Source organism: Zeus faber, assembly GCF_960531495.2.
Source record: "Zeus faber genome assembly, chromosome: 9".
Taxonomy (NCBI): Eukaryota; Metazoa; Chordata; class Actinopteri; order Zeiformes; family Zeidae; genus Zeus; species Zeus faber.
Window position 1 is genome coordinate 29,140,065 of NC_137197.1, and position 26,470 is coordinate 29,166,534.

A 26,470-nucleotide genomic window follows, 5' to 3' on the forward strand; every position below is an offset into this window, starting at 1 on the left:
GCCTTGTCATTGACCCAATCAAACACCAGTTTGAATAAGACAGAGTCTGAGGCTGCGTGGGGGGAGAATCCAGACAGCTTTCATGCAATTAAAACCTGCGCATTTTGCCTCAACATAAAATCACCTTGAGGCGGTCTTCAAGTTTGAAGCCAGACAGGTTGAAAATAACATTCCAATTATGCGTGCGCTAAGTGACAGCCCCGCTGGCAGATTTGTGTCAATTCTAGTACATGCTATGAGAAGTTTGTTGTTTCTTCGTGGTTGTTCTCATGTGGGCATTTTAAATACCGGGGGTGTTTCAATGCTCAAGGAATTGCTGCCGCAACAAAACCCTTAAAAAGGACAGATCTGTTGGGCTTAAAGTGTCTAGGACCATGTGTAGATGTCATTAGTGAGTCCCTTCAGGTCTTGGAAGATCGCCAGGAAGGAGCAGCAGTTCAGTGGATTAATCTAAACCGTTTGACCAGAAGCCAAGTCCTGATGTCCTAGTTGGAAACGAGGAGAGTTTTGGCTTTGACCCATTTGATCAGTCAGCGTTTGTTCAGTGAGGTTATATTAATCCATTTAATTTGTCCAAACAGCTTGCCAAACATGCGGAATTAGCAGCAAATGGCTACTCTTAGCCTCAGGGTATAAACAGATGTTGTTCATCATCACGCAACAGGAAACATCGTTTCACACACATTTCTAAACGCTGCTTTGATCCTGTGCATCTCCACTGCCTGAGGAGAGGGAAGATGTTACAATATAAAAAAATTAAAAAAAAGGGAAAAACATGAATCTACTCACTTTCATGATAGCAGTGTGTGAATCGACGTCTCAGAGTGCAGCCCTTCTCACACACACCCTCACACCCTTTCCAAAACAGAGCAGGCAAGGCACAAACACAGATGGAAAAATAAAAACTTTTTACAGCTCCCACTGCCACCTACATTCCTGCCTCTTCCGCCCAAAGACACACAGCACTCAATGGGCTATAAACCATTCAGTGACAGTCACATGGAATCCTGACCATCCAGTATCTCTTTTGACAAGAGAAGCCTGTACCGCCCGTCCCAAAATAACATGGTAGCTTTCATCTTTATCAATGTTAGATACATCGTTTATAGGTTGTAGATACATTGAATATGTCACAGGAAAGATCTGCTAAAAGAAAGCATCAGAAATCAGAAATAAGATTTACTGTGACACTGTATATACAGATTGTACTGTGAACACAGAGTTTTGATGTAAACTAGGCTTGGACGATTGTGCAAAATTCCAATCGCTTCTCTTCCAATCGACTGGAATTTCACACGGGGTGGGGTTTGCGCACGCTCATAGAACGTAATGTTATCCATAAGTGCAGGATTTATTATTCACAAGTACAGTATTTACCAAAAAACATCCAGTTTTGCAACGGAAAGCAACGGGGAGATGTGCGCTCCGACAGTGGGGATACACAGGTTTTTTTGGAACAGTACAGAGTAAGGACTTGGATAGCCTCTTAACTCAATTGTATTTAAAAATGTCGTTTCATACATGTAGGAAACAAATGAAAATAAATATAGGCACTCCTCACTTAACGACCGAGTTCCGTTTAGGACCAGGTTATTAAGCAAAATGCTCGATAAGCAAAGGCCTGTGTTAGTTCACAATGGCGTGGCCATTGCAAACGCTATTGTAGTAAATACTGACAAACTGCGGGAACGAGACTGAGAACGGTGATGAGCTGTATACAGTGTATACAGTTTATATAGTGTTTTTAGTATATATAGTGTATACAGTATATATACACTCACCGGCCACTTTATTAGGTACACCTGTTCAATTGCTTGTTAACACAAATAGCAAATGAGCCAATCACATGGCAGCAACTCATTGCATTTAGGCATGTAGACATGGTGAGGATGACTTGCTGAAGTTCAAACCGAGCATCAGAATGGGGAAGAAAGGGGATTTAAGTGATTTTGAAAGTGGCATGGTTGTTGGTGCCAGACGGGCTGGTCTGAGTATTTCAGAAACTGCTTACCTACTGGGATTCACGCATGGTCCGACAAAGAGAAAATATCCAGTGAGCGGCAGTTGTGTGGACGAAAACGCCGTGTTGACGTCAGAGATCAGAGGAAAATGGGCAGACTGGTTCGAGACGATAGAAAGGCAACTGCAACTCAAATAACCACTCGTTACAACCAAGGTTTGCAGAATACCATCTGAACGCACAACACGTGGAACCTTGAAGCAGATGGGCTACAGCAGCAGAAGACCACACCGGGTGCCACTCCTGTCAGCTAAGAACAGGAAACTGAGGCTACAATTCGCACAGGTCACCAAAAATGGACAATAGAAGATTGGAAAAACATTGCCTGGTATGATGAGTCTCCATTTCAGCTGGGACTGTCAGATGGTAGGGTCAGAATTTGGCGTAAACAACATGAAAGCATGGATCCATCCTGCCTTGTATCAAGGGTTGAGGCTGGTGGTGGTGGTGTAATGGTGTGGGGGATATTTTCTTGGCACACTTTGGGCCCCTTAGTAGCAACTGAGCATGTTTTAAATGCCACAGCATACCTGAGTATTGTTGCTGACCATGTCCATCCCTTCATGAGCACAGTGTACCCATCTTCTGATGGCTACTTCCAGCAGGATAATGCACCATGTCGCAAAGCTCAAATCATCTCAAACTGGTTTCTTGAACATGACAATGAGTTCACTGTACTCCAAAGGCCTCCACAGTCACCAGATCTCAATCCAATAGAGCACCTTTAGGATGTGGTGGAACGGGAGTTCCACATCATGGATGTGCAGCCGCCAAATCTGCAACAACTGCGTGATGCGATCAGGTCAATATGGACCAAAATCTCTGAGGAATGTTTCCAACACCTTGTTGAATCTATGCCACCAAGAATTAAGGCAGTTCTGAAGGCAAAAGGGGTTCCAACCCGGTACTAGGAAGGTGTACCTAATAAAGTGGCCGGTGAGATTCAAGATTCAAGATTCAAGATTCAAGATTTTTAAATCTTGAATCTTGAATCTGAGTGAGTGTAGTGTAGTGTATATAAAGGGTGATGCGCGATGAGATGCTTGACGCTGAGACGGTGGTATTGTACACAGCCTACAATACAGACGGGTTAGTTAGGTCAGCAGGTAGGTCGTTAAGTGAGGAGTACCAATAGATCTAAAATAAAAGGACAGGCACAGGAGCCGGTGCACACCGCTGTCTGGAGGAGAAACAAAAAAAACTGTTCCAAATCTCTGAGTTAGGTTTACGTGTTTCATTTTCCATACAAGTAAGAAACTAAGGAAATAAAATAAATTAAAAAAAAGTCTCTCTCTCTGAGATTATATCATATATTGCTACATTATTATCACAAGATTTGCATACAGAGCGGCAGGTGGTGGGGTGCAGATCACGGGGCATGTCCTCCCAGTGATCAGCGGCTCCGCTGTGATGCTCGGTTTGCCCAGAGCAGCAAAATGCCTCGAACAGGAGCTGGGGTCCATGGGCCTTTTCTTTTTTTTGAGCAACGGCCACTCGCAAAGCCTCTGTACGGGACTGTAGAGGGACAGTGAGACCTGATCACCTGTGGCTACTGGACAGCTTTGAGCGGAGAGGGGGAGACCCTCTCTCTCCGACTTACTGAAAATAAAGGAACCTTAACGTCAAGTCAAGTCTCAATGTCACTTGCAATCAATGCAGTGGATCTCCGAGGAAGTAGTTGATCGCCGATAGACAATTTAATCTTAAATCGGCCCAAGCCTAATAAAAACAAATACTTGTTTTTCATAATCCTGCATTTTGAGGGGGACTGGCTTTCATGAATCAGTTTCAAACGAAAAAAAAATAAGAATAAGGGGATTGTGACTTGGCACTGCACATGTACAGACATACCAGCACACCTACACACACCAACTGTTTAATCAAAATGCTAATGAGGCTAATTTGATTGCCGCCATCTCCATTGTCATATAAGATTCAGTTATAATTACAGTGTAGCGATGCTGAGAGTGTATTTCTTAGCCTTCTATAATAATTATAGGTTACGACAACTACGTTGCCGCAGGCTCTCCCGAGCGCACTTAATGCCACCTACTCATCTCTTCCAGTGTTTATCCCGGGGACGCGTCCATTTGTGCCAGTGCAGTGTCGACGTGAAGCCGGCGAACCAGCCAACTGAGGAGCGACAGTGAGGGTTTTTCAAAGAGCTAAACCTCTCTGTAGCTGGAGCTCTTCAAGTTGCCGTGGGGCGTGAGAGCAAAGCCCAGTCACAAGTCTGAGATCACACAGAGAATGTGATAAACACACACACAGCTTAGTTGAGGGGCACCTACTGAAAAACAGACCCCCTCCACTTACGGCACCGTGTTAGCAAGTTTGAAATCAGGGATGTCAATAATTAACCGTTTAAACCTTAACTGACAATAAAAAAAAATTTACACATTAATACTAGCGAAAAGGAGCAACAAAATGAAAATGTATATTCATTTAAATTAATTCAATTGTGTGACTGGATTATACATTATTTAAAGTAATGCAATTGTTTTTCCCCCACACCCAACTGTGTGCACCGTCTAGTAAAAATGTGATTATTCTATGTGTTGAAATACTGACGTCCCAATCGAGTACTAGATTACTCACGCCCATCCCTAACGTCGTCAACAAGTCAGAATATTGCCATTATCATGATGGTTTTTTTTTTTTTTACATCCGTCCATTCTAAATAGTACATTTTAATCTAGTCTGATGACAGTTAATGATCGGCTAACAAGGGTCGGCTGTTCGTCAGAAAAAAATAATCTAAATTAGCACCCCTATTTATAAGTGTTAAAAAGGGCTGTGACAACTCTGTGGAATACACATGTCAATTCCTTTACCAAGAGCCCGGACCGGTGCCAGTTCCCTGTTGCCGTTTCATGAGTGAACAAGAGAGCCGATTCATGAACTGATTGCGTAAACGACTAGATACTTAGTCATGCGTTTTAATGAGCCGCTCACAGCTCGGTGGCGTCTGTACATTAAGAGGTTAAGGGGCTGCGGACACCCAAAGGTCTGAGCGAAAAGTGCCAGCAGCTAGCATGAATGTGAGCATGTTCTGTGGCATAGCAGGTCTTCCACATTGTCCCTGGGAAGCAATGGCAAAGCTCATTTTCGCAAGTTGCTTTGAGCGGAAGTTCCCCAAACACACTTCCAGCTTCTTGCACAGAGCCCAGGAACCCACCAAGCTTTGTGTGCCCTCTTTTCAGTCGGGGCGTACCATGTGGCTGCCATCCCTCCAGCAGTGACAGTGAGCCATCTCTTGAGATTTGCGATTTTCTTTGCGAAGACCCTTCTTTTCCCCAACACTTCCTCAAATGTATATATTTGTGATACATGCACTGAAAAATGTCAGAGCAGGGAACAAATCCCCAGACGACCTGCTATACAAGGACGTTTGATATTCCACATAATTCAACACGCTTCAGCATCAAAACTGTGTTTATCTACTTTTTGTTAATATTGTGAAACCCATTCTTCTTTCATTTTGTTTACCTCCCGCGGTGAAATGCACAGCATTTTGGCATTATCCAATCTTTACTCACAGCAACTGTTTTGTTTCCATGCGGCACAATACCCACCCCCACCCCTCCAATCTCTTGCTTGTCTTTCCCTCCCTCCCCCGGGAGCCAATTCCTCTCTTACCCTGTAATTCCTCAACACCTCCTTCTCCTTCTCCTTCTCTTTGCTTTGGGCCCCTGGGGCTACGTCCCTATCTGGGTGCCTTTGAAGGCAGGTCTCTAGTGGATGAACAGGGAAAAGTATATATGTGTTATTATTTTATCCGCCTTCATGTACGTCAAAGGGGTACACTAACTCTGAGAGTGAATCGGGATTCAAAAGTTGAGGCCCGCAAAGACACAAAAGCCTTATTATCTGCACTGAATAATATTTGTGGCGTCTCTGTAGGTCTACAATGGCAAACATAAATAAAATAATTTAACAAACCCAATTCATGATCAGACTCTGTCACCAAAGGCTTTCACCACGACCGGGTTCCCAGGGGAGACATGAAACAGATGATTCAAATAAGCCCGTTAGTGGATGTTTTTCTCCACCTCACTTCATATTTGTCTCCTAGTAACAAGCCAGAGAGTTAGCTGAGCTGAGGGAACAGCACTAACCAGAATCGTTTGTGGCGGTGACCGTCACACGGTGGCCCTCCAAGTTAATGATACCGGCTCTTATCCCCTACTGGGTTTTTTTAAAGCGTTTAGGCCTGCTGCAGTCATCTCTCCATACAAGGATTGGGTTCCAGCGATCATTGTGCAAAACACTTCCAAGCTAATAGATGAGGACAAAGACGACCTACAGTGAGTTAAAGGTAAAACAGGAGCGGTATTGTTGCGTTCTCTGGACGATATTGAAGCAGTTCACAGAGCGTCTGAGGCCCATTGTACCATCTCTGCTAAGCTAAACATTTGCCTAAAAACGGGCAGAGCTGTGGTAAGATTACTACTATTACAGGGTTACTGCTGTGGACGGGTTTGCACGTGAGCCCGTCAGGCCGCTGGGGAATTAATGAACATCCCAATCGGTGCAAACGGTGCCATGCAAACACTTTCCCAGCTGTCAAACTTCAGCGTACCGTCAACCGCCCGAAGCTGCGCTCACGGACTAGAACCAATGAGAAGCTCCACAACTGTAATTTTACTTGTTTTTTTTCTACCTCGCTCGGCTCCCCCTAGTTCCGGTATCTATCACCATTAAGATGGTATATCACTGCTGCGACTCTCCTCCCCTGCGTGTTGGTGCCTTCGACAGGCCTCATGTCAGTTTGTGAGACGGATTGGCCAGGACCTCCGGCCGGAGGTCAACACCCATCTCTTGTTCAATACCGTAAAATATAATATATAAAAAATATATAAAATATACTCGTGATATATACAGCTTGTCGACAGGTTCCAGTGTTAATGCCTGCCTTGTGCCAATAGATGTGATTTGATTTTTAAATGAACAGCAAAAGTAAAAATTCTTTAGTCCGTTGGTCTCTGGTCCCAGGTGGGTGGTGATGGATGGTCTTACGCAGGCAGGGTTACTGCAGTGTCATTGTGATAATTGCAATTCATGGTTGTAACATCATAAAACACACACACACACACACACACACACACACACACACACACACACACACACACACACACACACACACACACACACACACACACCTTAATGTAACTACCTTGCCCCAATAAGTTCGGTTTTTCTGATTTGATCAACTAGACAATTAAAATGTTTTCCCATCAATGAAATTGCGATTACAGCAGTTATACTCTCACCACCCAACTTCTCTGCAACACTGCTTTCTGCCTCCTGTGTGTGTGCATCTCAAAATGGCATTGCAGAGAAACTCATCTATAGGGTAATGTGTTCATAGGCACGAGGGCCAATCTTATGGTTTCGGTCTTAATATTTCATTCTTTTATATACCAGCAGAACCACAACAAAGCCAATTGTGCTTTGGGGTAAGTACGAAGTCCTGATTGTTGCTGGGCTTCCGGCCCAGAAACTTAATTGTGTAACTGTCCTTTTTAAAAGACATAAAAAATTCAATGCTGCATTCTGCCTCCCACATTGGATGACAGCCATGACATTATACCAAGGGTTGCCTCAGTACACCCGGAATCATGGGGTAATTCACAAGCCCTACTCATAAATTCCTCTGTCAGTGTAGAAACCTGAGGGCTCAACGTGAACGGCTGAGCTCAAAGACAGAGTTACCCAATCGGAGTATATATGTGTTGTGTGGCAATTTGGCACATATAAAAACTGAATTTGTACACATTTTTAACACACACACACACACACACACACACACACACACACCTTCTTGCATCACGTAAAGCACTTCAATATCACAGACTCGGTTACGAATCGAAAAATTAGTCTGCAGTGTTATTGCTCAAATTAACTGAATTTGTCTTAGCCTCAGAGAGCAGTTTCCGAAGCTCTTTATGTAGTTCCCTGGGGCTCATCAGAGTCCATTTAGATATATTCTCGGAACAGCAACTGTTGCATGTCCATGCTCGTTAATATTAGCGTCGGCATCTATTACCTTCATGAGCGCAGCCACGTTGTTGAGGAAGGCCGGCCTCTCTTTGGCCAGGGCGAGCAAATAGCACATGGCCTGTTCTCTGCCTTGGCCCGGCCCCTGTCCCACTGCTGATGCCGGCCCAACGCCACTCAGCAGGTGGTAGCCGTCCATGGCTGTGCGGGACCGCGAGTACAGGACACAAACCCACGGTATCAACGAGTATCAGCGGGGGTAGGTTGTCAGTGTTGCCCCCTCTGCTCTCTGTGTTACTCCAGAGCGCTGGGACTATATCTGCACTGTCTGCTATCACAGCAGGATTTCACAACAACTGGCTCTGCTGCTGCTGGGACAGACGAGGAGAGAGGGCCCTCCTCTGGCCCCCCAAGCTGAGAGGAGGCGAGGCTTCTTTTATGAAAGGGGAGGGGATCAAGAGATTGCAAGGCGTGCAGGGACATCCTTGAGCGGGATGGGATTTGCTGGTTGGTTGCAAGAAAAATAACAGAGCCTCCTGTATATGATATGATAAGACACCCAAACACATCTCTTCTATTTAACAGATTATATTAAGAACTGGTTGGTTATAGATATTGGGTAGGATACAGACTAGGAACAAGTGTTTGTGTGTTTTGTTGAATTAAAAACATAGACAACAACAAATAATGTTGAATACATAGGGTGTATGTAGGGTGAATTTCTACAGGCTGCACATAAATTTACTTCCCTATGGAAAATATGGAGGTTTTTGACATCCTGGATAGCCTGGAAGCAGGCTTATTCAGCTGGATTGGCATGGAGGGTGCTGAACCTGGTGAGAGACGCTACCTACAAATGAGGACTGGAAAGGCTTAAGGGTCTGTTATAATTGTTTCCTCCTCAGCAGCGGGTGGGGGCTTTCCCACTTTGGGGAATAGAAGAAATAAAATCACATTTAGCTCAAGCACTGACTGGTGAGGCCACCCCCTCTAGTGGTGAGCGCGCATCATGACACAGGGGAGGTCACAGGAGAACAGGCTGCTTCGTTGTAAAAAACAAAACAAATAAAAATATGATTCATTATTCTGCTGTAATGACTTGACAACAGCAAAAACAACAACACTTCACCATAGGTCAATATCACTGTCAAAGCAAATTAAAAAATAACAAAAATAAAGCCTGTGTTGCTTTAGCCATCACAATGTTCCTTGGTCAAGCACTTATTAATAACACTAGTAGTGGCTTGTCGGTGCTGGCAGGGCAAATCCACACACAGCATATTTGTTTAGGGAGTCTCAGGGCTGGATTAGAAGAGCTTTTTATTTCAGATAGCGAGGGAGAAAAACAGAGTACCACTACTGACCCACATAATGAGTGGCAGAGTCATGAGTTTATTCACCCCAGCTCATCTCTCTTTCTGCCTTCCTCCCTATGGCTCAGACATCTGTGCTCGATGCCCCATTTAGACTTTAATTCAACAAGTTCACTTGGAGACGCTGTGACTGGTTACAGCAGAAATGCATGGAGATCCAGGCGCACACCCAGGACCCAAGGAGATCTGAGTCAGAGATTTACGGCACCAGCAGGGGTCACATGCTAAACCACGGCAAATTAACAGTTTAGGTACTCTAAACACTCAAGGCTTTGTTCCTGTTTTGGCTTTGTTACAAATAGAATTACTGCACATTTGGCATTAATGCTGAAATGAAACACCTGTGGACAGCACCGCGGTAATGGATTGTGGCAGATCTGCCTGTCACACGCCACCCAATTGGTGTTTTCAGGGCCCATAGAGACACATGCAATGGAGTAGGATGCACATTTGTTTATTGTAGCGACTGGGCTAGGTGTAACAAGCCCGGAGCAGATGTACAACGTGTCATGAAAAGGGCTCCTCTCGTGTGTGTGTGTGTGTGTGTGTGTGTGTGTGTGTGTGTGTGTGTGTGTGTGTGTGTGTGTGTGTGTGTGTGTGTGTGTGTGTGTGTGTTTTATCTGTATCTCATTGATTAATATAACGAGCAACAGGCGAACAGCGACCCTGATCCCGGGCCCATTTACCTAGACCCAAGACAAGCATGGCTGCTCAAACCACACCACCCCCACACCACAAGGATACTGTGCTATACTGGAAATGTACAGGTCTCCCACTCTATTGCAGACCAATGTGAACCAGAGGTACTGGATATTTTTGGCTGCTTAGGTGCAGGAGGTGAATATATTTGGCATGTACCCGAATATGCCGATGTATGTGCGTTGTCCTGTGCCAAGGTTCGAGGGTATATTTGGTGCGCTAATCCCCATTGACACTGTCACAGATGTCAACCTTGCGGGGGTAGAGCGTTCGCTTTGCAAGCCAACAGGTCGGAATGAGGCACTAGCGTAGAAGAAGGAAAATGTAAGATTGTAAATGGTTCAGAGGTTGTTTATTGTGATACGCATTTAGTCAAATACACAAACAGACACCATTCAGGTGCAGAAGACATACATTGCTATTTCATACGCAAGCGTGAAAAGCAATGACATCATCATGGAGTGGACGTTGTGGGAAAGACAGGTCATCTCTGTTGGATGTAGAAACTGCACAGGTTTTTTCCCCACACAAGGCAAAAAGAGTGGTCAGGGAATCGGGCTAGATGCCAAGTGTGTTTGCTAGGACTGCATGTCATCCCATCGCCAGGCTGTAACATGTTGGATCACATGGACATGGGGCTGTCTATTACTTACCTAGTGACTAGAGGTGTAACAGGTCATAGTTGATCCATGATCTGTACGGATCACACTCCATAGTTCGGCTCGCATGTGAACCGCGGATCGATTGCAAAATGTTACCATCACAGTGAAGTACAGTTTAACTGCTGCTGTTACTTTTCAAAGTAAAGTATAAGTAACAATTCACTAAATACTGACGCAGAGTTGCAGTGGAAAAAGTGTGCTCCGATTCAATAAAATATGATTGTGGTGTGGGCATGGTCTGGTTGAGCAGCCACAGCTGACATGGATGTAGGTGATCGGGTCAGAGGGGCTGCATACCTGTTGCTCGTTGGTTGGTCTAATGAGCAGCAGGTAAAACAGCCATCCCTACACACACTCAGGATAGGAGCCCTGTCATGACATGTTCTATATGCCCCTGGCTAATTCCACCTGGCCCACTCTCTACAATAAACTGGTGTCTACAACATCGTCTCCTGTGTCTCTGTGCCGGAGGGCCCTGAAAATGCCACTTGGATGGCGTGTGGTAGGAGAAACTGCAACAATATTTTACAATATGCCCACTTGATTTGTCCACTTGAGAGGGCAGACCAAGAGACCTGCAGCTTGTGTGAAGTGCCGCTAGACACCGTACCCGCTCCATAAGAGTAGTTCACGTTATGGATATGATTTGTAATGTGATATCAAAGATAGGATGACAATATTGTTAAACAGAACATGACGCTGTGATATGATGAGTAGAATAAGGTAAAAAGTCTGAGTCTCTGCCGACTCTTACGGCCCCCAAAGCATTTATTTTATATATGAAATTGTATGAAATATATTGTTTAAATTGATTCCACTACAAAAAAAAAACATTATTTATAATGATTTCAAGTGACTGGACTCAAAGTTACTTATTCAGAAAAAAGTGTTTTCTTTACAAATCAAGACTCGATAGGGTAAGGGTTAGTGCTGAAAAAAATACATATGTTGAAATCGAATCGAATATTGAGAGATACAGACTTCTCTACAACGACTGTAACTCACTTAATTCTGAAACCGATTTTCATGAAATTTTGTTTGTAATAAACTGAACAAGATACTGGTTTGTCTGTTACCAGAATTCAATTCAATTACTGGGGGCAGATTTAATCATATTATTTCATTTACTACCATGTTTAAAGGAAGAAGGTGTCATGTGTGCCTCATATTGCAGTTTAATTCAACAATTGAGTATTGAATGTTTTTAATATTTTATTTAAACATTAGACTTTTTGAATGTTATTTTCATTTAAGACCATGGGCAAAAGTTCCTTGCTTTAAGTGTTTTACAGAATAAATGGAAAGCAAAGTTATATTTCTCTCCCTTTTTTTTTTTTTGCTGATACAAAAAAAATTCTCCGATCCACAGCTCAAAACCGTGATACCATCTAAACCCTGAGTTTTGTGATCCGTTGCACCCCTATTAGTGACTGCCAATAAAAAAATATAAGACAAGCGCAAGCACAATTAAAGGCTATTTAACTACAGCAGTTCATACCAGAGAACTATTTTATGTGATGCTTCTGGATCATTGAGGACTGAATACAGAACGTGCCATGGCACCGCTAATGCTGCCACGCTCAACACATCCATCGCCCACATAAAACATCTTGATTAAATAGTGAAGATACTGTACGTAAACAGAAGCGGGGGTTAGTTTACCAAAGCAACCGTGAAGGACTCAAAGCCTTGCTATCTAGAAGATATTGTGCTTTAGGTAATGTTAGGTATGTAACCAATATTGTAGCAAGTATTACACGCGGTGACAGAAACGAAAGTGCACTTTGCTTGAAGCTTGCGGGAATGCAAGCAAATAGGCAGAGTACAGTGACATAGCATTGCAGCACAGAGGTAAATATAGCTTTGCTAACTACACTCTGCATTAGCCCTCCAAATACACCTCAAGCCCACGTGGCTGTGTGGCTGTCCCTGAGCCGGGGTCATTTCGAAGCGCACGTCACTGAACACATCGAGTGCAAAGTAGAGATGGGGGATTCATCTGTGTTATCTTCGGGATTCTATCACCATTCAATTGAGACCGCCACATTGATTTTAATTGGAGGTGGGAAAAATGTAAGGATTTTGAACATGAAACCAACTTTTTTGATGGATATTGCTTAGGGCTGTACCCGACTCAGCTGTTCGGATTCTGCTGTTCAATGCAAATATTCGACTATCCGGCGACAGGGCTAAATTATTAAAGACCGTAATATCGATAAGCTCCGACATTACCGGTATTATATAAGCTCTCACGCTTTTATTCAACTAAGAAGCATTTTTGCCTCTCTAACCGAAAATAAAGTCTCTCTCTCTCTGGTCCGGTCAGCACTGGGTTAGAGCTGCAGCCCTCTATCTGCCGGTCCAGGAGGGGGGTCAAGGCCTCATTGACGTTGTGTCCAAGGTCAAGGCATTCCGCCTCCAGACGGCGCAGAGGCTGTTGTACGGTTGTTGACTGCGTTGGCTTGTCCAGCCAACGCAGTCAACAACAGCGAAGGTGCTGCTGAGGCGGGGGGGGGGGCGCCTCTCTTATGACAAGTAGCTGTTTCTGCTGCGGATCGAGGGGATAGACTTGACAGGGCTGACTCCTTTCTATCAGTCGGTGCTGCAGTCTTGGCAGGTTTTCAAGGTCCACCGTGACACCACGTCTGCCCCTGGGATGTGGCTGTTTGGGGAGCCTTTGTTTGGGAAGCCATTGCTAGACTACGACCTCCTTTCCTGCTCCAGCCTGCGTTCCAGCTTGCTCAAGGCTGGGTGCGTCAGGCAGCGTCATCTGCTGAAGGCTTCCGCGGAGCAGCCCATGGGGACAACTGGCATCAGGTCCTCCAGACTGCTGCACAGGTTGGTGGATGAAATCCGTGCTTCACTGCCAGTGGCCTATAGGACTTTTATCGTCTGCCTGACCAATGGGATGGTGAGGGCGAGGTTGCGTGCCCTTCGCTGACGGTCTCTCTGGCTGTGCAGTGGGAGGAGGAGCAGGACAGCCTCCTGACCTTTGCCACTCCCAAGCTGGGAGGTTTTGAGGCAGTAGGCAAGAAAGCCAGCTAATATACCTGTGTCAAGGTGGCACACCTACGCTCTCTGGCAGGGGTACAAGCCCCCCATCGACAAGCGGGTGGGCGACCTCCAGTGGAGGATCGCGCATGGGGCGGTGGCCACAAACAGGTATCTGGCACGCCTGGACTCCAGCACGGGGGCGGGATGCGTCTTCTGCTCTGAGAGGGAGTCGCTGCAGAACCTGTTTGTTCAGTGTCCTAGGCTGCGGGGGCTGTTCGGGCTACTGGAGCGGTGGGTTCAGAGTCTGGGGGAGTGTTTCTCCTTGAAGCTCTTTGTTTTCGGTCCTGTCTACATTGTGTCAAACAAATCTGTCCATGTCCTGGTGAACACTGTTACGGGGTGGCCAAGCTGGCCATTTGGAAAAGCAGAAGGAACGCTGTGCGGGGTCAGGGGTCAGTAGACCTGGCCCAGATGACGATTGGTCTGCTCTTGGCCCGCCTCAAGGTGGAGTTTGAGTTTTACAAACTGACCGGCAAATTGGACACTTTCAGGAGTGTATGGGGTGTTAGGGAGGTGCTGTGCTCAGTCCAGGATGATTCCCTCATTGTTAACCTGTGATTCTTCCTGTGGTAGCTGTGACTCTCTCTCTCTCTCTGCTGTACAAAGGAGGAAGTCTGGGCTACAAAGGGAGCTGTCCTTATAGTGGACAGCTGTCTCAAACCTGGTGAAGAAACCAACAGATCCCTGCGTACCGAGTTATCTCTGAGGAGAGTCTGTGCTCTTGCTGACTATTTTACCTGTTGACTGATTTGTCTCTGGTTTTTGTTGTGTTTTTTTGGTTCCTTCATGATAAATTTGCTGCTGCCGTGACATGACTTACTGCAAATAAAGGAATCTTAAAATAAAGCTTATTGTTATTCATTGTAATTTTTTAACATAAAAAATTAACTCCAGAGATAATCAACCAATGTACCTCGAACGATTGTACAGCCACCTTTGACAAAGCAAGGAGATGTGTGGACTGGTGCAGTGACATTTAACATTCCCATTACATTTGTCTCATTACAGAGCTTCTGTACCTACAGTCAATAACTCATCTTTCTTTCTCGCTAGCTCTCACTCTCTAGCCTCCTTTTCCCTCTACCCCTCCTAGGGCCCGACATGGATTTTCTTTGCCACCAATACTGATAGAATATAAATGGTCTTAGGAAAACATTGCTATATTGATTTTATAAAACAAGTTTGAACCATTTCTATAATTAACACTGTAATAATTAATCCTTTAAAAACATTTCCAGGACAGATCTGGTAGTTACAGCGCCTGTCACTTTAAGACATTGTGGGTAATGTAGGAGCCCTGTTGGCACGTGGCTAGAGGAGAGGTGGACGACGGAGAGATCGACAATTAGAGCCAATACACCTGCGTGTTATAATTTAATTCTAAATAGCTAGAATGTGGCTGTCTACTGTCGTCAAATCGTCCAAAGAAAAAGTCCAAAGGGTACTGCCTCATCTATTCAAACTGACTAAAAACTATTTCAAAGCCCTCTGAGACATTTCATTAAACTTTATAAACTTTTAGGACTAAAATAAAACGGACCTGATTCAGACCCATTGCTCTGGAGCTACAAGAGAACTCCATGTGTGAGGACACAAAGATGCAATATGTTTTTGACTGACTTAGAGGGTGAGTAAGGAATGCCAGTATTTTAATTTTAGGGCTAAAACAGGGATGAATAGAATGTTATAGTAGGCATATCCCCACAGTCTCCGCTAGCTTACTATCGACACCGACAATCCTTTACTGGTTAACATCTTTCAAGATTACATTTAATATTCTCTACAATTAAATGTCCACAGGCGAATATTGACTTAATTCAAGATTTAGTTAAGCAATGGAAAGTTATACAAACAAAAAACACAATATACCAAGATATCCTAGCCTGTGTTTACTCTCATTTTCAGCCTCCTTACGAGACTTGTTTTCATGTTCATCACTGTGTTCTGTGACCTGCTGTAGTACACCTACCAATAATTTTTCCCTGCCTGTACTCAAAGTCGTGAGGTTCTAAGGTTCTAAGATTGGGAGTTTGAATGGTGCTGGCCTTCCGATAAGCATCGAGGGGAATTCCGGTAATAATCAGCTCGGCAATAGTCCTACTGCGCCTTGAACTGTACAGTTATGGTTTCATCAACAGATTCATCACATGCTTTAATGTTCCCCCATTTACTGAAAAGAGAAATGATCAACAATGTGTCCCACAAAAGCCGCCATCTCGAACATTTCTAAAATCGCCAGGAGCAGCCAAATAAGTTGAAAAAACCTTTCTTGAAGGAAAATTAGATTTTTCCAGATTCGTGGTTTTTTTTTTATCTCTCAACGTATTTTCAAAACCGAGTTTGATTTATAAATAGTACAAAAACGTTAAACTGTGGAGTTAAATATTCCTGTCAGATTACATGGGGAAACACAGTTCACTTACCGAGAAGAACAGCACTGAACAACAACGATCAATGGTTTCCTTTGAAGCGAGCGTCCAGGTGAAGATCATTCATCCATATTCCATGTAATATGAAGTCACAATGTGAATATTTTGATAGAATTCCACCTTTAAATCGTACTTCTTTTACACACACGGAGCCATTGTTGTGAAACGGCAAAGAAGAAAAACCCTTTGCGTCACGCACCTACGTCAATTCTGTTAACAGACGGTTAAAGCGCAGCACGGGGGGTGCTTTAGTCTCACTTATCTGTAAAAACTTTCTTCTCCATATCTTCATGAATTATGCGAAGCGGGTAGCAGAAGCTCTGGATCATTTTTGGAACCTTAATCTGACCAGTGCGATAGATCCAAGTCAGTGTTAGCAGCGCGTACTGGACTTCATTTTCCGCCATGATAGTCAGTTCTCTGACAGTGACGTGAAGAACGACAGCGATGCTGAATTTGATATTACTCCTGACTTGTAGAACATTTCAAACAGCGCATTTCAAACCTAATGTGACGATGAAATGGAATATTTTCAAGAAACACCAGAGGAGACTGACGATACGCCCGTTGTTGTTACAACCGCGTGATGAAGTCCATTGAGGTTGGTGACAGATTTTCAAATTTCAGATTTTCTGAGACTCATAATATTGATAGACTCTATATTTTGTTGTGTTGTCCGTACTTTTAAACTACAAAATAATTCCACTTTTATAAAACATGTATATTCTTACTGTTGAATAAAAGCTTTTTTTAAAACAAAATTTGTTGTGTGTTGTTAAGCTGTTGGCCCATTCAGCAGTATGTTAAGTAGCCATGAGGCTTTGCTTGTTCTTTGCTGGTGTGGGTAAAACTTTGGAGGTGATTACCTCAGAAACACGGTTTGCCACACCCTTGTCATTAACAAGTCATAGCTTTAAAAATATTTGCTTGATTTGCACAAGTGACACCTTGTTTGGAAGCTCTGATTCTCCACTTTCAAATGATGCAAAAAAAAAAAAAAAGCGTTGGGTCACATATGTCAAACGCGTCTTTCACTGCCAATGCCCTGACAGGGGGGAACGCAGCCAAGCATGGCAGACAGTGTGTGAGGGCACACCACACCGCCTTCATTCAACCGCGCTCCTTTAAAACACCCACTTTGTAATTACAAGCAGGGCAGGGCAGAGCCCATGCCTTCTCACAGAGTCCCAGACGCACATATAAAGAGGAGGTTTTATAGGACATTGTCTCAGCCCCCCCCCCCCTTCTTCTCCGTCTCAAACAACACTGTTGCCATGGGGACATCTGGGCGCCCCGAGACCGCACACTCGACAGCTGAGTTACAGACCGACAGTCCAGTTTACACGGCTTACGGCGCTGGAAGACTCCTCCTTTTCCAAACAGACACAAGAGATACCGACCTCTCTACACTCCCTTCCTGTACTGGTTGTTATCTGGTGGTTCTGCAAAAACTAAACCCTGGGTTGAAGCAGATAAGAACTTCCAAGTCTGATTAACTTTGTGATTTACGACAGCACTTGGGCTTTGAAACTGACAAGGAGTCGTTAGTAAAAGTGCGCAAGAAGCATAAAGAACTGTCCAAACCTTTTCAATTCCCTTTGATCAATGAATGTACTGTGACATGCTCATTAAAAAGTATCTGGTTAAAATGACTGGTAATTAATTAATTCATGCAATGAAGACTGCAAAGCTAGACGAAGACTAATTAATACTGCTCACTCCACAATCAAAAGGGACAGGAGATATAATAAGAAATATATAATACAAAAACCAAAGTATGCGGTTTATCAGTTTTGGCTGCAATGACAGTGAATTTGCATTGCCATTTGCCAAGTCTATAGTGCGACCAAGTGACACCTTAATGTTCCCAAACAGAAAACATAGCTGATGATACTGCACTTAAAGAGTTCTCTTAAATTTCATTATGAAGTGCACCAGCTTTGCATTTCACCGTTTCAAGGGAAACAGTCGGAAGGCAAGACCTTCTTGTAGTTAAGCAGTTAAAAAGCTGAAGAATAAACATACACATTTCATTGACAACTGGCGACTCCCAACCCCAATGCTCACCAGTCTCTCCATCTCCTGCTCGCGAAGCCTCTCCTCCCGCTGCCGCCTGTGGTACTCCAGCAGCTCGTCCTCATTGTCGCTGATCTCCGTGATGCTGTTCTTCCTCTCCCTCATGCCCGGGTGCGGCCTCCCCAGCTCCCTGGGACCGGCGGACATCTTTCTGTGGCTCCTGGGGCTTGCCGCGGGAGACGAGCCGGGCAGGGAGCCAAGGCTGTAGGCAGGCGACAAGGAGCTTCCGAAGGCGGCCTTCCTCGCCCCGCCGCCAACCCCCTCCACCCCCATCATCATGGAGGTGGGGGAAGGACTGCGGTTTCGGATCCCTCTGCTGCCTAACGGTTCCTCCACTGGTGAGCCCGTCTTGCGCCGGAGCCGCGGACTTTCCGGAACCAGCTTGCCAAGACCCGAGGGACTATCTGGTGTTCTGAGGGTGGGGATGGTCCCCGGAAGCGCACTAGGAAGCACCGGGACCCCCCTGCGAGCCATGGAGGGGCTAAGCGGGGGCAGCTCTCTCATACTACTGCTGCTGCTGCTGCTTCCACTGCCCCCTCCACTGCCTCCGTTCAGCTCCAAGTTTCTCCTGGCCATTCTGGGGCTTTCTGGGGGTTGCAATGAGCGTGGGTGGTGCTGCTGGTGGAGAGGGGAGCCCTGGATGATGTGGACGATTGGGTCCAAGGGCGGCTGAAAGGCCCTCGTGGAGAGCTGCCTTGACGGGCTAGAAGTGAGAGAGTGAGCGGCCGGACTATGCAGCTCCCTGAAGGGGCTGGCGGGCCGCTCCTGGAGCACCGGGGCAGCCATCGTCCTGGGGCTGGAGGGGGAGGGGGATGGGGAAGAACAGGTGGGGAACTTGGGTGTGAGCTGCGGACTACTTGGCACAATGTTTCGGCTACTGAGAGATTCCGTGGACGACAGAAGGTGGGTCTGCCGGGGGCTCTCGTACCCATCTTGGCCCGGTCCTCTGCGACCGGGTTTGGGGCTCTGCGGGGCTTCCAGGAGGGCTTTCCTCTGAAGCCTGGGGCTTTCCTGAACCCTTTGTCCTCCCCCGCTGCTACTAGACAGTATGGTCCGTGGCTGTGGTATGGGCGGAGGCTGGGCAGTGTAGTTGTAGCTGGAGGAGCGTACAGGCACTGGTGGCAAAGTGGAGCTCTGGTCCTGGGGCCCCCCGCTGGGAGAGGGGCTAGTGAAACTTCCACTGCTCGCCGCTGACGGCGAGGAGAGGGGAGAGAAGGCTGGGGATGTGTTCTCGTAGCTAGATCCCACAGACATGGCCCCCGGGCTGGTGGGGGGAGACAGCCGGTACCTCCCGCCTCCGTTGACCATAGGCAAGAGTGGGGAGTGAGGAATAGGGTGGCCCCCGGGCGGCTTTTTGGCTTCTGAAGAGGAAGGCTGCAGATCGTCCAACACTAGGGAGTCCATAATGTCCTGTAGATCCTTCTCGATAGAGCTGACAATGGCACTGTGCTCGGACTGCACTCTTTCTCCGTGAGCTGCGGGGGACTGGGCTGGACTTGGCTGGTGATTCCCATTGACCAAGCTCTCAGTGTCTGTTGGGGGGGAGAGAGAGCAATCATCAGCATCAGTACCTATAATATATATTCAACAATTCAACAATCAATATGATGTGCAGATAACACATCCATTGAATATCCATCCTCAAATACTTATTATAAAAACACAGTTGAACATATACATTCAGTCAATGGCATTAGGAATTGGGTATTTTCAGATATAATTCAATAATAGGTAGGGTTGTAACAATACATTTATTCACACATATTTCAATTAAAAAAGGTAACCGTATGAGTCAATCTATAAAAGGAGGAAATCTAGATACATATTGTTGACAGCACATCACTTCACTTCAGTGTTGGCAATAAAAAATAAAATAAATCTTGCAAATCTCACAATGAACAACCCAAGGTCTCGTCTGACATCACAATGGCTGGCCGGCCCTCAATCAGAAGCGGAGTGTCTCTTTCCATAGTAGCGTTTAGATTTGGACACAAGCTCTTAAGACAAGTACCTGGGATCACTCCCACATTGATGGGATCCACTTCAGCGCCAACCTATTATTGAAGATGCGTACACACTGGACGATCCCGCCAGGTGTTCCGACAAGGCACAACACCAAAACAGAACCAGATGTTGCACCGCAGCAAAGAAGACGACAGAGGAAGAGGACGACAAGAAAATGGAAACCAAGAAGTACGCCGGCGATGGCAAAGAGTGAGACCAAGAGGTTACCAAGCGGTTTCCACAGCTCAGCCATTACATAACCACTTGTTATCTCCCCCATTTAGCTCTCAACTGATAGTGTCAATTACATTCAGTGTCTAAATCCCGAATAAAATGGAGAAAAAAATGGTTTCCTGAGAGAACTTTTTTGAGAAGTCGCTTTCCCGAATTTTCCTGAAGGTCAAATTTTGGATGGGATTAGAAAGCTAAGAATTTGGGGCAGAGCTTCGCCAGGAGCAGGTGAAGAACGGACGGTCGGAGTCGATAGGGATCGTGGGGGGTGGGGGTGCCACCATAACACAATTACTGCGTGGCCCTGAAAGTGCAGGACACGGTCTGTGTAATCTAATCTTGACTTGCCTCTCTAATGTCAACATAGAGTATACAACGGCAAACGAATGGCCACGCGGGAACGTCACACCAGCATGGCCAGAGGAGCCAAATCAGGTTTTATTGGTGCCAAACCAAATCTGTCCTGGCACAACAGGGGAAGAGACATGAAACATCTACTCATAAACACACGCACACACACAACCATACACACACACTACCTTAAAAATATAAAAGTCCCCATCTAGTTATGTAATGACACCACTAAGTGTGTAGTCAAAACTGCTTGGTTTTTGTCTCATTTCAATATGGGAGCATGCAAAAAAAACTAAAAACAACAGTGGGATATCTTTTTTTTTTTTTTTTTTTTTAATCTTACTTAATACATATCCAAATTATAGAGCGAGAGAGAAATACAATACTGCTACGAAATACAGAAGCTCCACAAATAACGCACAACCGTGGATAGCTCGGCAGGGATTCCTCAGAGCCCCCGGTGAGAGCTTGGCAACAGTTAAGGGTCCGAACACCCATCAACGGAAATGACACAAGACGAAAACCTGGAGAACGAAGAAAACCCCAATTACAGGGCTTGTTCCGCAGGCCGCGTGGACGTGTCAACAGCACAACACCACACGCATTCACGCGTGAAATACCTGAAGGGCGGAATGGTATCGTTTGACTACAAATTCGGAATAAAAAAATAATAATAATAATGACAATAAAATGAACCCTCATGACGTCATGGCCTAGGGGAGGCTCGCGCCCCTGAGCAACGGTGATTATTGGTCGGGTACTCACGAGAAGGAACCGAACCCGCGACCCGGTCAATCCCAGTGCGGTGCACCTGCTGTCACACGCACCGGAGCCCGCATCTTCCACGGCTTCCACACGCCGGTTCGGGTCGTCGTTGGTGGCTTTTTAATACATATTGACATGCGTATGGCTGCCTACTTGGGGGGGAAAAGCTGAAGCCAAGTGACGCCTCTGCCGGAAGGTTTCCTCGCGCCGGGCGCCGAACGCCTCCCTCCAGCTCGCTCCACGGTCACGTGACGTGAGCTACTGCGAGACGCGCGCCCGCCGTGTTGTCTTAAAGTGCCACGGATGTGGACTTCTATTTCTTATTGATTTTGGAACGATTCCTTTTTATATCGTATTGGATGATTTTTTTGGTTGTGTTTGATTTTTTTGTTTTAACTCGACAAACAAACACACACGCGCGCGCGAGCATTCGTTTTTTTTTTTTTTTGAAAAACCTTAAACAGGATGAGATGGTATTATTTAGTTGGAATTTGAAATGACATACTGTATATTTACTATAAAAAAAAATTTAAAGTCAATCAAGAGATGAATATACACTATTTTGACATTTTAACATTGCATTCAAGACCTTTTTTTTAACCATAAAGAATTAGGACAAATCTATCAGATTAATTCTCATTTAACAGTTATTATAGATTATGGGGACACTGCATGCGTCCTGACGATCCCAGTGTCCTATCAACGCCGGTGGGCATTCAACCACACACACATACATCTTTGAGCATCTCAAAAAGCTGAGTTATTTAATTGATACCATTGGCTACTCCTTTCTCCCTATCAATATCTTGGCTCTACAAACACAGGGAAAGGAAAATGTGTATTGACCTTCTCCTCGGAATCTGGCTGAGTAGACAAAAAGCCAACCCACCCCCCCAAAAAAAAACCCTGAGGTGTCTATTTAATGATGGTGAGAAAACCACGACTGAAGATTTCTTCTGCTTTGCGGCCAGAAATATTAGAAGGGGTTTAATTTAGGAAAACGTTAAGTGTTTTAGCTCGTCATCATTTGCCAAGTTAATTTCCAGGCTGAGTTCAGTACAAACACCCGTTAATCATTGTTACTCCTCCATGTAATTCGGTGTATTTTAGTGTTTAGTCTTAGAAACTGAAGGAATCAGTTGGATTAATACTATAGTATGTTCGCTTTTAGCTTTTGTATTAACTCTTCTATTGACTTCTGGCTTTCCACAAAGTGCATTTCGCCATATGGAGTGTTCTCCATTTCCAAATGAAATATACAGTATATTTATGAAGTAAGTATCTTTCCCAACTCATCATAGCCCATTTCCAAATGTGTTAAGCTTTGATGTCTTCAAACTTTGAGAAAACACAGCAATATATGTAAATATATATAATCTCCTGTTAGATTAGGCATACATTTTATTTTATTTGTTCTTTGTTTTTTTCCTTCTCAATTCTCTTTTCAGTCAGCTTTTCTATTTCGTACAAAGCATGGACAGACGGTTACATACCACAACTCAGCGGATGACTCCAGTACAAGGACATTTATTCCACAGTTTTGTATTCATCAAACAGCATGGGTTTGTAGAAATGCATTAATTCATCTTAAAAAAAAAAAAGACATTGGTGACGTGATCAGAAAGCAAATTTTCCTCCACAAAAAAAACAAAATAAAACGTATCGCACCATAGCAATATTTAAAGTTGTCATATGAAAGGTTCCGCAATATATGCAATATATGGCTCACACACTGCCAATATTAGACTGTGATGAGTTTTGTAACTGGATTGTTCCCAGGTCCAGGGGTGTTTTCATCTCTATTCAGTCTATCACATCAGTATAGATGTTTGGGGCGACGGTGCTGCAGGAGGTAGAGCGGGTCATCCACTAATCAGAGGGTTCCTGGTTCGATCCCCTGTTCCTCCTGGCAGCACGTCGAAGTGTCCTTGAGCAAGACACTAAACCCTGAAGTGCTCTCGATGAGCTGGTGTGCACCTTGCACGGTTGTCGCTGCAATTGTCGTATGGGTGAATGTGAGGCGTGTATTGTAAAGCACTTAGAGTGGTCGCAAGACTGGAAAAGCGCTATAAGATGCAGTCCATTTATAAAAATGGCCACTTTTTAACCAGTGTTTATTTACGAAATAGATAACAGACTGTGGGATGACAGACATGCAACATGGGCTGCCATATGGCAGTTACAATCGGCTGGCTGGGTCTGGTTCTCATTGAGTCCTGCTTTTTGCAGGCCGCCAAGTATCCAGCGCTATAATATTTAAAAGCCTTAAATACAGAAGGAGGGCGGCAGCAGGAAGAGAGGAAGTGCATGCGCAAAGGAAGATGGCAGATATCAGAATAACGCTGGAAGATTTATAAATAGTCGCACTGTATAGGATACCAGCCACCAGCCACTTTAAATAAGTGGACCATAGCCAAGAAAGCCGTCTGGTAGCCGGGCAGAGAAACACAGGAAACCTCCTATCTGTGAGAGGTGCTAACTGAGTGGAAGCCGGGTGAAGGTGTGAGCCACTATTGACTGTCAACAGAGACCTGGAGTTCACAGGAGTGGGAGTGCATCACTAATTACCTACCAGTGTCAATTACCTTTTGATTCATCTATTCAACAAGACAATTAATAAATACCCATATGAACATCAATATTCGGGTTAAGATAACAGTATTTTAGGGAATGGAGAATTCTTTCAGTATTGTTAGAAAGTCTCATGGTTTTCCAAAACCCTTTGTAGGGACTTCACAGACAGATACAGGTTGACATAAAGCATTCTGAAGGTAGCAGTAACACTTCATTTTGGCTACAATACTGGACACCGTTTTGGACACTCACTTTTAAATGATACTTTATAGTGACCAGTTTATTGCACAGTCAACCACTGAAAAGGCCATGTGACTGAGCATCATTTTTCCTGAGGCCTGTCCAAGTTGATATGAGACAGAGATATGATGTCCAGATTATTACGGGTGTGGTCAGAGGAGTCCTACTCCTCAGAATCCAACCCAGGAATGCATACAGTAATTGAGGGAAATGATACATTTTCCAAACAACGGAAGGCATTCATTACGGGCACAGGAAGCCCACAAAGACCCAATATGCATGTGTGCTATACTTATCCCCTTGGCAGTAGGCAGGAATGAATGTCAGAAAAACAAACAAGATGCAATGACAGATACTCAGTAGCAAGGTTTGAGTTGCGCTTAAATGTTGCAGGGCACACACATATACACACAGGCACTTTTACACAGATGCCATACTTAAAAACTTTGCTGGGATCCTCAGGAGAATGAGATACTTATAAAACATGCAAAGTGTGAACCCAGGCGCAGCCTCAAGCTCCAGCTTGGCAGTGCGCAGGCTGGCTTTTGCTGCCACACTGCTAGATCTAGACCCTCGCCAGGCGGATCACAACAGGAATAAGGGGACATGGCGCCCTACTGCCGTACAAACGTCAATCTGTTAAGGAACTTGTCCTGAGTGTTTGGAAACAGCCCAAGTCATTCATCCCAAAAGGCCACACTAAAAGCTATCAACTGCAGGAAGGTGATCTTACGGGGTTTTACTATGCCTTGGACAAGTGGTCACTGTTCTTGCTAAGTGAGGGGTTTTAAGTCAAAGTCAATATAACAATAAACTTTTAATGAACAAGGTGCTGTATTGTGTGAAGGATCAGTGGGCTACTGTGTCTCGACACATGCCATCCCTAGTTCCTCCCAAAATCCCATGCCATATACATACCACAACACCCCAAATCCTACGCCTTTAAATACTATACTACATGTGTGTTTCAGAGGATCTACAACACCAATATAGAATCTGCCTTGTACATTACCTGTGCGTAGTCTGTAAGGCCCAGTGGGAACTTTTCCTCCCTGGGGCATCATGCTCTTCATCCTAAAGGCTTCTTCAGGGTGGTTGAAGCGGAAGAAGGCTGACTGGCCAAAACACAGCATACAGCCTTGAAGAGAGAGGGAGAACTGATTTAATGGAGGTGAAGTATCGCAGATGAGCTGAGGATGCTGAGGATTGTATATTTGTACAAACAGGGCCAGGTCAGTATGTACAGCACAAGAACAAACTCTAACACTACTAGATCTATGCAGTTTTAAGCAGCTTAAGGCATTCTGGACCTCTATCAGGGCTTATCAACAGAAAGAAGCCAATACGAACTTCACGCTATGTCACACGAGCGGGCAAACAAAATCGACACAAACCCACAGCACAGAAGTCAAGTCTTCTTAGACACCACGTTGGTAATCACCAGTGTAGAAAAACAAACAACAGGAGTTATCATGGGCACAGGGTCCCTCATCACACCGTCTTGGTAATTGGGCCCAGAATCCATGGGCTGTATGCCTCTTGCTTGTTAGAGCATTCAATGAGCAACAGGTAAAACACCCATCCTCACACACACGAGGTGAGCCCTTGTCATGACATGTTAACCATCTGCTCCAGGCTTGTTCCATCTTGCCCACTCTCGACAATAATACTTTTCAACCCCATCGCCAGTGTCTCTTTGTCAGAGTGCCCTGAAAATGCCACTCAGGTGGCAGGCGCCAGAGCGAAACTGCCACAATTATATTTAGAATATAACATAAATATGAAACAATGCTTTGTGTTTGACTTCTTCTAACTCTACTGGCCAATATTTGTGCAGACCTTTGCCTGTTCCCATGCCATGAAGACTGTAGCGTAGTCTATTTAAGTATTTACCTTGGAAATTTCGTTCTGAGCGACAGTTACTGGAGCAATAAATCTCAATTAGTTTTGACGCTGCATGTTCAAGCGCTAAGTGTACATTTATCGTTC

At 44.9% G+C, this 26,470-nt stretch overlaps 1 protein-coding gene across 8 annotated transcripts in view; it reads right to left on the reverse strand.

The window, feature by feature from the left end:
* phldb1b (pleckstrin homology-like domain, family B, member 1b) overlaps positions 1-26,470 on the reverse strand; it is a 69,286-nt gene that overhangs the window by 25,187 nt on the left and 17,629 nt on the right. For all 8 annotated transcript variants that reach the window (XM_080006361.1, XM_080006364.1, XM_080006365.1 and 5 more), the window contains exons 2-3: positions 25,494-25,619; positions 18,305-19,845 (exon numbers count right to left, since the gene is read on the reverse strand). In XM_080006361.1, coding sequence (XP_079862487.1) covers positions 18,305-19,845; positions 25,494-25,619 — 1,667 coding nt within the window. The remainder of the gene's footprint in view (positions 1-18,304; positions 19,846-25,493; positions 25,620-26,470) is intronic.